The sequence below is a fragment of the Polyodon spathula genome, chromosome 17, assembly GCF_017654505.1.
Source record: "Polyodon spathula isolate WHYD16114869_AA chromosome 17, ASM1765450v1, whole genome shotgun sequence".
Classification (NCBI taxonomy): Eukaryota; Metazoa; Chordata; class Actinopteri; order Acipenseriformes; family Polyodontidae; genus Polyodon; species Polyodon spathula.
In genome coordinates, this window is record NC_054550.1 from 34816588 (window position 1) to 34832643 (window position 16056).

A 16056-nucleotide genomic window follows, 5' to 3' on the forward strand; every position below is an offset into this window, starting at 1 on the left:
TTTACAGTGATTGCCTATGCTTTACCATGCCTCTCTATTCTTTACAGTGCTTGCCTATGCTTTACCATGCCTCTCTATTCTTTACAGTGCTTGCCTATGCTTTACCATGCCTCTCTATTCTTTACAGTGCTTGCCTATGCTTTACCATGCCTCTCTATTCTTTACAGTGCTTGCCTATGCTTTACCATGCCTCTCTATTCTTTACAGTGATTGCCTTTGCTTTACCATGCCTCTCTATTCTTTACAGCCTTTTAATCACTCATTTGCTTACTTTGACAATTCTTTCACAATTTTCAGCTCCAGTGGTTTCACATGCACAGCAAATCAAAATAACAGCAGAAAGGTGTTCTACATGTGCAGCCTGCTGTGTTCCTCTGCTAAGATCAATTTAATTAGGTTTTTATCTTGATTGATTGGTTGATTTGCATAGAATCTAATTCTACTGTCGACCCATGAATGCAAAGAAAAGAAAACTAACTAACAACGATTGAGATGATTTTCTCTGTCCTGTGTGACCTGAATCTATTCCCAATTTAAACACCATCTCAGGGCTTCTTCAGAAAACCCTGTAAGGCAGTGAAAGGTAACAGCTTTTTACCAATTTCCACCTGGTGATATTTCAGTGACTTTCCCAGGTGAGCTCATCGTAAGCCATCATATTACACCTCGCCATTTCACCTTCGCCAAGTCTATCAGAACGGAATTGAGAGTCCGGTCTGTATGGTAATAACACACAGATCACCTCAGAAGCAGCTACCGTGCGGAAGCCTTTTCCCAGTCTGTGTATATCCTCATGTGTGTAAGACATGCAGTTGTTGTTTGACAGGTCTGTGCACATATCATATGAAAGAGGTTTCCCGTCTTGATGTTTATTCCTCTGTATTGAGTGACAGAGGTAACACGTTGAATCTTTTTCAATGTTGAGAGCTCTGGTGGATTCAAGCTTGCATTTCAAAGATACAGTGTACAGCATAGCCACAAGCCTTCGGGCTTATCTGAATGTCAGGCTTTAATCATCTACAGCTAATATAGACCGACGCTCCAATGCTTTGCTGTCAATTATGGAAAGGCACGAGCGGAGCGTGCAGTATTTAATATTCCGGACTCAAATTAGATTTGCGCTCCTTAGTTCACTTCAATTGAAACGCTGAAAATGTCAAACGCACCAGTTCTTAATGTAAGCTGGGAGTGCATTAGTCAGTTGTCTAATTAGTCAGTCCCATTAGGGCTGCCATGTGAAGCACTTCATTCTGCTGGACTGCATGCTCTCCCAGCTTCCTTCATTCTTCCCTTGTTGTCCCGTTGTAATGTTACACAGAATGCTCGTGTCATCATCTGTCACACAGTGTTGATGAATGTCTTGAGGCGCTGCAGTCTTGTCATCGTAAGCATTACAAAGAGACAATAGGCAACATTCTCTTCCCTTATAATCTGATTCAAAGCAGTGGCACTGGAACAATTTTCATAGTGGGGGTGCTGAACGCCATTGAAGAAAACTGTAACCCTTGTATATAACGGAAGCCATGCAATGCCAGGGGGTACTACCGCACCCCCAGGCACCCCTAACTGCAGCACCCTTGACTCAAAGTTGTTCCTTCTAGCTGTGCATTTGAATGTAACATTACGGTAGCTGCTGTTGCAACAGAAAACGACAAAAGCATATTTTTGTTCTTTTATTTATCATATAAATTGTCCAGCAGGTAGCCGCGGGTAGAAGAGAACCCTAAATAAGCACAGTCTACTGGGTTCTTTTCTATATACACATGGTGGCTTTGCGTATTTCTTTGGTTTGTGTTTTTTTATGGTGTTCAAAGTGGAAAGCGGTGAGGAGCCAGAAAGCTTGAATTAATTCTGTTTCAAACTACATAGCCCAGCTCCAGAGTGACAGAGAAACAAAGGATAAAAATGATCCAAAGAAACCAAACACTTTTACATAGTTTTAGCTAAGTGAAAATCTCCATGGTAACCGCTATTCTTATTTGTTTCCTCAGCCAGGGAGCATTAAATAAAGTGTTTAGGAACATTAAAAAAAAATGAATAAAACATTCAGACAGCCTCGTAAAAGGTAAATAATAATAATAATAATAATAATTAGTGGGGCTCTCAGCCTTTTCCCAAACCCTCATTCTACACTGGCATTTTAACAAACTTCCATTCAAATATAACCAAGCATGCTCTACACTATACCTAGAGAGAGAGAGAGAGAGAGAGAGAGAGGACAGAGAGGGACAGAGAGAGATAGAGACAGAGAGACAGAGAGAGAGCGAGAGAGCGAGAGAGGACAGAGAGACAGAGACAGAGTGTGAGAGAGCGAGAGACTGTCACACTGATATATTCTATATATACTGTACACACTAAGTGTTTGATGCAGCATCACATTAATCAACTGTAGATGACTTCTGTCCCTTCAGTTACCAGGCGTCATACGGCAGAGCTGTCTTCTGCAGATATTAAGCATGAGTATGATCGATGTCACCTTGAGTGATGGCTGGTGACTGTGTGGAACTGAATCCCAGGTAACACAGTGCTGTGGGGTGCTGGTGACTGTGTGGAACTGAATCCCAGGTAACACAGTGCTGTGGGGTGCTGGTGACTGTGTGGAACTGAATCCCAGGTAACACAGTGCTGTGGGGTGCTGGTGACTGTGTGGAACTGAATCCCAGGTAACACAGTGCTGTGGGGTGCTGGTGACTGTGTGGAACTGAATCCCAGGTAACACAGTGCTGTGGGGTGCTGGTGACTGTGTGGAACTGAATCCCAGGTAACACAGTGCTGTGGGGTGCTGGTGACTGTGTGGAACTGAATCCCAGGTAACACAGTGCTGTGGGGTGCTGGTGACTGTGTGGAACTGAATCCCAGGTAACACAGTGCTGTGGGGTGCTGGTGACTGTGTGGAACTGAATCCCAGGTAACACAGTGCTGTGGGGTGCTGGTGACTGTGTGGAACTGAATCCCAGGTAACACAGTGCTGTGGGGTGCTGGTGACTGTGTGGAACTGAATCCCAGGTAACACAGTGCTGTGGGGTGCTGATGACTGTGTGGAACTGAATCCCAGGTAACACAGTGCTGTGGGGTGCTGGTGACTGTGTGGAACTGAATCCCAGGTAACACAGTGCTGTGGGGTGCTGGTGACTGTGTGGAACTGAATCCCAGGTAACACAGTGCTGTGGGGTGCTGGTGACTGTGTGGAACTGAATCCCAGGTAACACAGTGCTGTGGGGTGCTGGTGACTGTGTGGAACTGAATCCCAGGTAACACAGTGCTGTGGGGTGCTGGTGACTGTGTGGAACTGAATCCCAGGTAACACAGTGCTGTGGGGTGCTGGTGACTGTGTGGAACTGAATCCCAGGTAACACAGTGCTGTGGGGTGCTGGTGACTGTGTGGAACTGAATCCCAGGTAACACAGTGCTGTGGGGTGCTACACAGCAGACAGGACTAGAATTTTTCTTCTTTTGTTTCTTACCAGCAGTGAAGGAATCTTGTCCAAAATCGTATATGGAAATACAGTGAAGGATTATTTTTAAAACGTTTAGCTGCCTGCCTTTAGTATTAAAGTAATTGTAGCTAACAGAATAATTGTATAGATCTATGATGTTTCCAGTGTGCAGTTTTGAAATAAACACATAATATAGCCTTTGTGTATTTTCAATTTAAAACATGATTTCTGCTGCTGCTTCATGTTAAAGGAAGCTCTCAGTTTCTGTGCCTTATTCTTGTGTCATCTGTTTGCACTTGTACTTCCTGGGTCATTTCACTTCAGCAGGGTCAAAGCACGCTGAAGACACGTTATTCAGTGGGGGAAGCAGCTGATTGGCTGTTGACAGGAAAGAAGACAGTGAAGGGGTGGAGACAATTTCACTCTCCAGGTGTCCCAGGAAGTACATCGAGTTGTCTTGACCTTAGTGTAGTACCGGATCCCATGTTTTGAAATGCAGAGACATGTCTGCTATAACGCGTGCTTCTTTCTAAACTGCACACTTGAGACCTGTACACTGAATAGATGTGCATGGCAGAGAAATGTAACGAAGCTGTGTTTGTCAGCTACAATTACTTTAAAGCAACTCCGGGCACTGTATCGCTGGCAACAGCTGTGTTTTGAGAAGGTACCCATACTGAAGCACGGAGGGTATTCTACACTCACAATCTGGCACAGAACTGAACACAGCATGTAGGTTTCACACCCCTATATCATCACAGCATTCCATAACAGCTAAAGCAGCAACAATCTTGGCTGGCATGCTGGATGTACTTGAAACTGCTGGTAATACTGCTGCAACATTGCTATTAAAAGAATAAATCCTGGCAAAAAGTAGTGTAGTAGTGTAAAACAGCCATAAAATGTGCAGATTTTTCAAGCAAGCGAAGGAACTTAGAGCTCAGTAATCTACCATTTCTACACTGCTAAAGCCATCCAAATGCACCTGGAATTACTGGAGAGAGGAAAAAATTAATCAAGCCACATAAACTGAACAAGGTCAGGAATAAAGGGCCGTAAAGGCTGGGTTTTGATTTTCTGAGTCTGATTTAAAAAGTGGCTGTGCTTTTCCCTTCCACACCTCTGACTGGAACAAAGAAAAACTCAAGAGCAGGCAGAAATGAAACCAGAAAGAAAGTTCAAACTGAAGAGAAAAAAATAACAATAAGTAATAACGAATAATAAAAGCAGGCTCTTTATGTGCAGTAAGAGCGCTGTGAGGAGAAAGATCAGAGGGCTGCCATTGACATGCTTGTGATATCCTGAACAAGTGAAGCGCTATAAAGATCATTATGTGAATGACATCGTGCTTCACAGTCTAAATGTTCACCAGCTCACAAAGCATTAAGAGCATTAGTGAAGCACTATGAAATTAAAAGGCAGTTCTGAAAAATGAATGAGTGTTGACAGTGCAGTGATCCCTGCTGCTAGTGTGAGTGCACCAGACTGCACTGCACAGTCTCATAGCAATGAGCCCTGACCCAGTCACACAGTAGAGCATGCTGCTGCTAGTGTGAGTGCACCAGACTGCACTGCACAGTCTCATAGCAATGAGCCCTGACCCAGTCACACAGTAGAGCATGCTGCTGCCAGTGTGAGTGCACCAGACTGCACTGCACAGTCTCATAGCAATGAGCCCTGACCCAGTCACACAGTAGAGCATGCTGCTGCCAGTGTGAGTGCACCAGACTGCACTGCACAGTCTCATAGCAATGAGCCCTGACCCAGTCACACAGTAGAGCATGCTGCTGCCAGTGTGAGTGCACCAGACTGCACTGCACAGTCTCATAGCAATGAGCCCTGACCCAGTCACACAGTAGAGCATGCTGCTGCCAGTGTGAGTGCACCAGACTGCACTGCACAGTCTCATAGCAATGAGCCCTGACCCAGTCACACAGTAGAGCATGCTGCTGCCAGTGTGAGTGCACCAGACTGCACTGCACAGTCTCATAGCAATGAGCCCTGACCCAGTCACACAGTAGAGCATGCTGCTGCCAGTGTGAGTGCACCAGACTGCACTGCACAGTCTCATAGCAATGAGCCCTGACCCAGTCACACAGTAGAGCATGCTGCTGCCAGTGTGAGTGCACCAGACTGCACTGCACAGTCTCATAGCAATGAGCCCTGACCCAGTCACACAGTAGAGCATGCTGCTGCCAGTGTGAGTGCACCAGACTGCACTGCACAGTCTCATAGCAATGAGCCCTGACCCAGTCACACAGTAGAGCATGCTGCTGCCAGTGTGAGTGCACCAGACTGCACTGCACAGTCTCATAGCAATGAGCCCTGACCCAGTCACACAGTAGAGAGCATGCCACAAATACCACATACACTACTCCGATGAACCCGAATGGATGTTCCAAGCACAGTCCCAAGTCTGCAGGGGTAGAGAACCAGGTGAGGGTGCAGAACAGCCCGCATCATCATAATGTATTGCTACAGTGGTAGCCACAGCCAGCTCTTCACCGGTCACGCGACTGTGGCAGTGCGATAAGGCAAAACTGTCGCAGCAATTTGTTAGTCCTGCCACTGGGTGGCAAAAGAAAGCAGAAAATGCATTAAACAAAACAGCAGGGAATACTGTGGACTTAAAGACGAAGCTTTAATGACAATCGTGCATTTTGTCAGAGAGCAGCAAAGCTGCACTGGGATTGGATTTCTGCTCTGTCGTCAACTGATTGCTCATGCTCCTTTAAACAGGAGGAGTTACAGTCATTGTACTCAAATCAATATAGCAGGCTGTATAAAAAGTGCTTACATGTATATATAAAAAAAGAATCTCTAAACATACACCATGGGGTCAGCTCTGATGACAAAAACACTGAAGCACCTTTACATTTCTGCATATACACGGCATCTGATACACCGGCTCTCAGGGTCAGACATCCTAAATCAGGCTTTTCCCATTCCCTTGTCAGCACCGTGCAGTTCAGACTGTCTACTGCAACCCTGCCTGGGATGTTCCATTCAGGACAAGACAGGATGGCTGGCACTGCCACCACAGGGCTGGGTGCTTCGTAGTGCTAGCTGGCAGACTGCTGTGCACCACAAGGTTTGCATAATGTTGCATAAACACAGAGGGCATCTCTTGGCATGAATATTGTAGAAAGAAGCTTTTCACCTGCTGAAGGAAAACTGAACCCGCAGGGAAGCTGGAACTTGCCGTCTCATCTCATGTTATTCTTCACAAATGTATCTCTAACCTGGTATTTCAGTTGCTGGGAGTGGTTCATATTTTGTGCAAATGAGACGAAGCACCGGCACTGAGATTCGATTTAAATACAGCCAGGATTTATGACATCATTAAAATATAAAGTTTCATATTTTAATAGGCAGAAGACGAACAGGAACAAGCGGCCAAACTGTGTCCCCTCTGAGTGCAGCAGGGGCTTAGAGTCCTGGCTCTTGGTGATTTGACCCTAGCTGCAGTATCTGATATTACACTTCTGAAGAACAAATCGTTTTCCTTATTTTTCTTTAATGTCGGCCTTTTTTCTTGATAATTTTGAGTCTGGGTGGTTTGAGTGTAGTTTTTGGTACAAATTTGAATTTCTGTTGCCTACCAGGATTCCCTGTGATAACTGGCAGTCTTTCTCCACCTGTATGCTAATTACTACAATGGGTTTTACCCAACTCACACCACCTACAAAAATGACAAATTAGCACCACAAATACATACCCGCTGGGGCGCCATTTACTGGGTGTAGTGTGTGTCAGTGACAATGAGAAAGTGCATCACCCTCCTCTTAATAGAAATGCCAGTGTGTCCACCTTGTGTTACACACTTTAATTACAATGGTATTATGCAGTTATTATGTATTGCTTTACTTGATATAACCCTAACTATAAACCAAACCCTGGTTACATATATCATGCAAAACATTTTACATGTCAAGTACAGTGTAACTAGGCATAAAAAACATTGTAATTATGTGTGAGTACGAGTGTATTTACTATGTGCAGAGTATGGACATGAATTTAGCCTTTGCTACCCAATCTGCTAAGACTTGGTTTATCAATTATAAAAGTTTCCCATAGTAAAGGCACAGCACAGTGTAATAAAGGAAAAACATGGGAGAACTGCAAAAAATACTGTGGTAAACTTTTATAAGGGAGTCTGTGCACAAATCTGTTGGTGTGCAGATATCAGATACAGCCCTAAACTAAATTAGCTGTCATCTGTACTGGGGCTGAAGGTGGAGTGAGACAAGATGCTGAATGAATTCACAGACCCTTTACAATAGTGGCCTGGACACTGAATCCCAATGACTTGGTGTATACTGCCTCTGTGTGGTTGGCACTGGTGCAGCAACGAAGCAACATGCAATACGGGAGACTTACTTTACCTTTATTTAATCACACACACACACACACACACACACACACACACACACACACACACACACACACACACACACACACACACACACACACACTTTGGCAGAAGGAGCAAACAGCAAGCAGTAAATCAATTCAATTAAAGAGGTGACTGTTAACAGGGGTGAAGGTTAGACTGCTAATAATAAATAGGAAATTAGCCTACAAGGAACCCAGGCATCCACTGAGCTGTTACAATCTCTGATGGTATGATCTGCAGTAGGAGTCATTATTACAGGGATGAACAGCAGCCTCCCTCTCACCCACACCCAGCACGGCTTGCAGTTCTTCATTTCATGTTGACCGCTACTATAATGAAGAGGATTTTAATGAGCGCTTCCCTAAGTCGCAGTATTACGTTTTGATCCAAGCACTGACTAAGGGAAGCATGCCACAGCTACCCTATTTGCCTATTGCATGACTGCTTTGGCATGAATGGATATTGCCTAATTCACTGCACAGCGCCCTGGCTGATGAAGCTTGCTAATACCTTGCTGAGACTCACAGCTCGCCATTATGCAGGGATGAGCTCATTAAATGTAAACGTCTTCAACCGCAGTTTTTAAGTTTATCTGGAAATAATTGCCCTGACAGTAAGCGCAACGGACAGAAGCAAAGTGAAAGCTTCTTTATATTGTAAAACCAAGTCATGCATGGCCAGCAGTGGGAGGTGATAAGGCAAGTAAGTACTCCCTGCAATCAGAACACAATTACTGGCAGAAACAAAAACCCTGCACCTATCCTTGATGCTTACAGTCCTGGCAATTATTGCCCGACTTAGGTAAAACAGAGACTGAAAGTCAAATACATTGACATCCCACCATAGTGACGGGTCTATTATTACATTCTATAATAAGTGAAATGACAAGGAAAATGTCACGCAGCAAATAATTACAAAGCATTGTGGTATGAAACAGCTTGAAGAATATGAAGGAAAAAAAATCAGACAAGTTTTATTGCTTTTTTCCCCCCCATCCATGACCGCTATACATTAATATTGATCGGCCTCTATTAAAAGGCAGTCCAATGGGGCATGCATTCCTGCAGTGGAAGACTCTTAATTCTGTTGTCATGACAGCAGGAAACTGGTATTCTAAACAAGTCCCAGTTTTCAATTTACAGAAAGCCCCAAGGGATCCTGGGTTGATTTACAGGCCTGAATATCTAGAGATGAACAGAAATGCCAGACATAGCTTTTGAGAAATACTGAAATTTAAAGGTAAACAAAATCACCTTTAATGGGAGTGAGTCTTCAATATCTTTAATGAAGAGTTTTGCGCTCAAAGTTCAAGACCTGAATTGGGATTAGAATTATTTATTACAGGACAAAAAAAAATGGAACAGCTGCCATAATGCTGGCGACACAGCACTCCTGACTGTACGGCTGGCAGTGCAGAGGCACTCCCCTGACTGTATGGCTGGCAGTGCAGAGGCACTCCCGACTGTACGGCTGGCAGTGCAGAGGCACTCCCCTGACTGTACGGCTGGCAGTGCAGAGGCACTCCCCTGACTGTACGGCTGGCAGTGCAGAGGCACTCCCCTGACTGTACGGCTGGCAGTGCAGAGGCACTCCCCTGACTGTACGGCTGGCAGTGCAGAGGCACTCCCCTGACTGTACGGCTGGCAGTGCAGAGGCACTCCCCTGACTGTACGGCTGGCAGTGCAGAGGCACTCTCCTGACTGTACGGCTGGCAGTGCAGAGGCACTCCCCTGACTGTACGGCTAGCATTGCACAGCAGCACGTGTGTATCTGCCCTCTCATTCACCTGGCTGACTAATTCATCTTTCCCTTGCTGATAACACATGAAAGATGCATCTCCCTGCTGACAGGCAGATAGAACTTGCTTGGCTGGCAGGTGCTCCTGTATGCGACACTGTATAAATGAATCACAGTATGGGCCAACGTTAAGACTTTGTTACAGTTGAACTGTTCTGAATGATCAAGAGGCAGTAATAATGTAGGAAACAGCCAGTATCCCTCCTGCACACTGTAAAAGCCTAGCACACTCATCACATCACCCTATTGACTCTAATAATAATAATAATAACTCAAACAACCAAAACCATCCAATACACGCCTTTATTTTTCAAAAATTCCTGTTTTCACATTCTACAGAACAAAATGTATAATGTATTGTATAGTTAGTCAACAGTAGCAGTTCTGCTTTAAATTCCTGAAGTGACCTGTCCATCTCATTGAAACAAGATCTTGATTTTTGTAGTTTGGATTCTGATACAAGACTTAAAATGCAGCTGCAGACAGAGAACAACTTAAACATTAGTAAGTAACAAAACGTTTAAATTAAATTTAATTGAGCAAATGGCTTTAATGTGTCAACAGTGTGTTATAATAATGCTGGCACTCCAAGAGACAGCTGTGTTCAAAAGACCCCAATCTGTACAGTCCCATAAAACCCCTTCCTCTGACACACACTCCCTACCTCAGCTACCGGGCTGATATTAAACAAGCTGGGTTCACAATCCCTGGTTAGCAAAACACCTTGAACTAGCTAGTTACCTTAGGCAAGGTAATCCAAGCCTAGTGCCAATCGGGGGCTGTGAAACGCAAACCAGCCATGCAAACTTTGAGAATCAAAGGGGAGCCCTCTTCACCGCTCACTATGGGCTACTTCACAATGCACCATTATTTGCATTCTATCAGTTGGAGCCACTCGTGTCCAGTATTTACTGCTGAAACCCAGCTGGTTTCTCTTGGCTATTTTGTTGCCACTGCAAGTTTGCATTTAAGAATATATTTTTGCAAACAATAAAATATTGGACATCGGGTAGGCATAAAATGGACTTCAGTATACTCTGATGTGAATTTAAATACTGAAGTTCAAACCCAAAGAATTGAAAGAGCTTCCTTGAACCTGTGGCCGACAGTTCAATTTATTTTTCATGTGTCAGTGTTTGGCACAGCCAGGTAACCTCCTGAAATTAAACTGACAAAGTGATGACCGCCAGCCCTTGGAAGCAGTACAGATAACAGCCTAGCCTTTTCTTAACTACAGCCAGCAAGTTATGAGCACGTGTGGATGGCAACAGTGTCTAGAAGGAGCAGGGACGCTTGAAGCGCTCCTGCTCAGAGTTTGACAGAGAAGGAGGAGCCGCAGGAACAGCCCTGCTCAGCCTGCGGGTTGGCGACGATCTGGAAGGCAGAGCGGATCAATTCCTGGCTGAAATCCAGAGTCCCCCCTTTTATGAACTCCAGACTGTCCCGGTCAACGACGACTCCCACCCCGTCCTGCTCAAACACCCTGCGGGACACACAGCCAGGTGGAAACGTCTCATGTATGTGTAGATGCGTTATATATGTATGTGTAAACTCGCAACATGATCAAAGCTAGCCACCGAACACTCAGAAACACATTCCCAGTGATAACATCAAAATGCAAAATGGATGAAAAGCTGATATCAACGTACCCAGCTTGTTTCTATAGAACCTGCTGTGCTCTGAACGTTTGTCATTGACAGCCTCAGTGTGAGAGGTACACTCTCAGTGAAGATACACAAGCACATCTGTTGCCAACAGGTTCCAATGGGGATGTGACTTACAATTATCAGTACTTTTAAATGAGAAATAAGCAGATGTGTTGGTCATAAAATTGTTTATTTCTAGTGTCGTTTTTCAGAAAAAGAAGTGGTGCAAATTATCTAAAAAGTGTCATCTTGTGTTAGGCGTCAGTCTTGCCTGACTGACTACAGAAGTCTGTAAAGCAAACAGTTGAATGAACCAGACTGATCTCTCCCAAGACTAAGCCCTGTACTGAGAGCGGGCCTGGCTTCAACAGTCAGATCCACTCCCCTGCTCTCTCAAATGGTTCTCATTGCTATGTGGGATGCAGTCTGTGGATGTATACATGTTAATACAATTCTAACAGTTAAAAGGTTCCAGTTTGTCAGTTAACCGCAGCACTGGGTTTTGTGTTACGATCCACTGAAAGGCCGCGTGATTACCTGTCATCTTCGTTTTTAATGGTGTCCACAGAATACTTATACTGAAACCCTGAGCAGCCTCCACCTTCCACCTGCACTCGGAGGAATTCTCCCGTGTCACATATTTCACGCAGCCTCTGCAAAACAAGCACACTGTGGAGAGCACGTTTCAATGCTAAAAAAAAAATTGAATGTTTCAATGGAAAAAAATGTTTCAATGGAAAAAAAAAAGTCTATTTATAATTCCACTTTCCAAAAGGTGAACTCTGCCACTTTTTCAAATCATGACTTACACAAGTATTTGAAATTGTACACTCCAATATAATTTGCCCGTTTACCACATTCTGGCACAGTGTGTGAATGTCTGCTATCTTGACCATGTCAACAGCACACCAGCTATGCTGTACAGTTTCCAATAGACATGCTGTACAATCAGCTGATCTACTCCAGGACTAGCAAAAGAGTGCATTTATAAAACAGCCTGTTTTCAGCACAGCAGGGACGGCAATAGGACTCCTACTGCATAGCAGTGTCACCCTCTTCCATCCCTGGGCACACTCTCCAATCAAATGTGCTGGACTTTACTGCATCTACACACACACACCAAACAGCCTCTCAACCTATTCAAATTACACGACATGGCAGACCAGCCCTTGCAAAGTTAGTGCAGCAAACAGTATTAAAACAGGGATGGGAATGAGATCCTGTTGCACAGCAGTGTCACCCATTCCAGGTTTTACTACAATTGAACAGCCGCAGTGTACAGGGAACAAGCTCAGGTGTGTCTTCTTAAGCTCCTAGTAAAAGCAGGACTGGATGCCACTGCTATGCATAGGTTTTTAAACAGCAGTGCCTGTCGTTTCCTTTACCTTCACGCATGCCTTGCTGAGGTGTATCTGGTCTGGGCTGCACTCTTCTTGCAGGGTGGATGAGCTGCTCCACCGGACTATCCCAGAAGGTGCTGTCAATAAGCCATGCTTATAGGAACACAGAGTCCTGCTTAACAGGCACTGCTGCTGCGGACGGCAGAATCGCAGAGGCGAGATCCTAAACAGGAATAAAAACCTCAATAGTTACAACTTATATAGATATAGACATCGATAGACAGGTGGGCATGTCTTAATTCTAATGAACAGGGATGCCAATCAGATTAGCAGTGTCACACATTCCAGTTTATACCATCAGCTTGATTTGTGTAGGCAACAAGCTCAGGAGAGTCTGACTAAATTCATAGTGAAACCAGGAATGGATCAAACTGCCTTGCAATGGGAGTCTTATTCCCATCCCTGATGAACTGGATCGAATCGAATTAATATATGCAATACAAGTCACCTGACATGGTCCTTATCGCAGTATTGCGACACCAGATTGGCTGTGCTGCTCAACGCTTTGTTGATTAAACGTCTTTGCTCTGTTATAATAATCAGCGAAGATGTTGGCGCTGATTGTAGGCTGAACCGAGACGCACACCGAGTTGTGAAATGCACACTGCAGTCCGGCACGCAAACAGGTGTATAGTATCAATTACACACACAAAACACGCGGACATGTTTGCGGAAGTGCGGATTCTCAAGGTTGCTGAGCTGCACAACAGTTACAGTGGAAATGTCACACAAAGCGCAAACGATTGGCAAACACTTGTCTAAAATGTAACCGTAAAAAAACCCCACAGAAAACGATTCATGATTCTACCTGGCAAAACAGGCGACTGCAGCCTTCACCCCAACACCGACATCACTGGCAGCGATCCTAACACAACGCCCTGCCTCCGCCGGGTCACTGCAGATCAATGCGTGCGAGAGTGAGCCCCGCCAATGAAGCGCCTCTATCAGCGGGCTACAGGGAGCTCCCAGCCAATAGATCATCGAGGCAGGGACGAGGGCGCAATCCGATTGGTTAACAGCACTGACAGCGATCCTAACACAACGCCCTGCCTCCGCCGGGTCACTGCAGATCAATGCGTGCGAGAGTGAGCCCCGCCAATGAAGCGCCTCTATCAGCGGGCTACAGGGAGCTCCCAGCCAATAGATCATCGAGGCAGGGACGAGGGCGCAATCCGATTGGTTAACAGCACTGACAGCGATCCTAACACAACGCCCTGCCTCCGCCGGGTCACTGCAGATCAATGCGTGCGAGAGTGAGCCCCGCCAATGAAGCGCCTCTATCAGCGGGCTACAGGGAGCTCCCAGCCAATAGATCATCGAGGCAGGGACGAGGGCGCAATCCGATTGGTTAACAGCACTGACAGCGATCCTAACACAACGCCCTGCCTCCGCCGGGTCACTGCAGATCAATGCGTGCGAGAGTGAGCCCCGCCAATGAAGCGCCTCTATCAGCGGGCTACAGGGAGCTCCCAGCCAATAGATCATCGAGGCAGGGACGAGGGCGCAATCCGATTGGTTAACAGCACTGACAGCGATCCTAACACAACGCCCTGCCTCCGCCGGGTCACTGCAGATCAATGCGTGCGAGAGTGAGCCCCGCCAATGAAGCGCCTCTATCAGCGGGCTACAGGGAGCTCCCAGCCAATAGATCATCGAGGCAGGGACGAGGGCGCAATCCGATTGGTTAACAGCACTGACAGCGATCCTAACACAACGCCCTGCCTCCGCCGGGTCACTGCAGATCAATGCGTGCGAGAGTGAGCCCCGCCAATGAAGCGCCTCTATCAGCGGGCTACAGGGAGCTCCCAGCCAATAGATCATCGAGGCAGGGACGAGGGCGCAATCCGATTGGTTAACAGCACTGACAGCGATCCTAACACAACGCCCTGCCTCCGCCGGGTCACTGCAGATCAATGCGTGCGAGAGTGAGCCCCGCCAATGAAGCGCCTCTATCAGCGGGCTACAGGGAGCTCCCAGCCAATAGATCATCGAGGCAGGGACGAGGGCGCAATCCGATTGGTTAACAGCACTGACAGCGATCCTAACACAACGCCCTGCCTCCGCCGGGTCACTGCAGATCAATGCGTGCGAGAGTGAGCCCCGCCAATGAAGCGCCTCTATCAGCGGGCTACAGGGAGCTCCCAGCCAATAGATCATCGAGGCAGGGACGAGGGCGCAATCCGATTGGTTAACAGCACTGACAGCGATCCTAACACAACGCCCTGCCTCCGCCGGGTCACTGCAGATCAATGCGTGCGAGAGTGAGCCCCGCCAATGAAGCGCCTCTATCAGCGGGCTACAGGGAGCTCCCAGCCAATAGATCATCGAGGCAGGGACGAGGGCGCAATCCGATTGGTTAACAGCACTGACAGCGATCCTAACACAACGCCCTGCCTCCGCCGGGTCACTGCAGATCAATGCGTGCGAGAGTGAGCCCCGCCAATGAAGCGCCTCTATCAGCGGGCTACAGGGAGCTCCCAGCCAATAGATCATCGAGGCAGGGACGAGGGCGCAATCCGATTGGTTAACAGCACTGACAGCGATCCTAACACAACGCCCTGCCTCCGCCGGGTCACTGCAGATCAATGCGTGCGAGAGTGAGCCCCGCCAATGAAGCGCCTCTATCAGCGGGCTACAGGGAGCTCCCAGCCAATAGATCATCGAGGCAGGGACGAGGGCGCAATCCGATTGGTTAACAGCACTGACAGCGATCCTAACACAACGCCCTGCCTCCGCCGGGTCACTGCAGATCAATGCGTGCGAGAGTGAGCCCCGCCAATGAAGCGCCTCTATCAGCGGGCTACAGGGAGCTCCCAGCCAATAGATCATCGAGGCAGGGACGAGGGCGCAATCCGATTGGTTAACAGCACTGACAGCGATCCTAACACAACGCCCTGCCTCCGCCGGGTCACTGCAGATCAATGCGTGCGAGAGTGAGCCCCGCCAATGAAGCGCCTCTATCAGCGGGCTACAGGGAGCTCCCAGCCAATAGATCATCGAGGCAGGGACGAGGGCGCAATCCGATTGGTTAACAGCACTGACAGCGATCCTAACACAACGCCCTGCCTCCGCCGGGTCACTGCAGATCAATGCGTGCGAGAGTGAGCCCCGCCAATGAAGCGCCTCTATCAGCGGGCTACAGGGAGCTCCCAGCCAATAGATCATCGAGGCAGGGACGAGGTTAGCAGAATCGCCTGTCAACGGAATCTGCGCCACCGTGTTGCGAGCCCTCTATTTAATGCAGTGCATGCTTATCTAAGGACTTTTTAAATTGTTATTGCTATTGTGAGTGCAGCCGCGTCACCTGCATACATGTTCAAGTTTACACCGGATATGACATGCCTGGTGTGCTTACTGTTTATACCGGATATGACATGCTT

The 16056-nt window shown here is 46.9% G+C and overlaps 1 protein-coding gene across 3 annotated transcripts; it reads right to left on the reverse strand.

The window, feature by feature from the left end:
* Window positions 1-9897: 9897 nt before the first annotated feature.
* On the reverse strand, window positions 9898-15968 carry LOC121330145. Of its 3 annotated transcripts, XM_041276447.1 has the most exons (5): window positions 13710-15877; window positions 13485-13541; window positions 12662-12839; window positions 11814-11929; window positions 9898-11113 (listed from the first exon to the last, which is right to left on the reverse strand). In XM_041276447.1, exons 1-5 carry the CDS (start codon window positions 15839-15841, stop codon window positions 10939-10941), a joined length of 2658 nt encoding a protein of 885 aa, XP_041132381.1. In that variant the 5' UTR covers window positions 15842-15877; the 3' UTR covers window positions 9898-10938. The 3 variants fall into 3 exon arrangements, with proteins under 3 accessions (XP_041132381.1, XP_041132380.1, XP_041132382.1); XM_041276446.1 differs by having other exon boundaries at window positions 13485-15877; XM_041276448.1 differs by lacking the exon at window positions 9898-11113 and having other exon boundaries at window positions 11878-11945; window positions 13485-15968.
* Window positions 15969-16056: the final 88 nt, after the last annotated feature.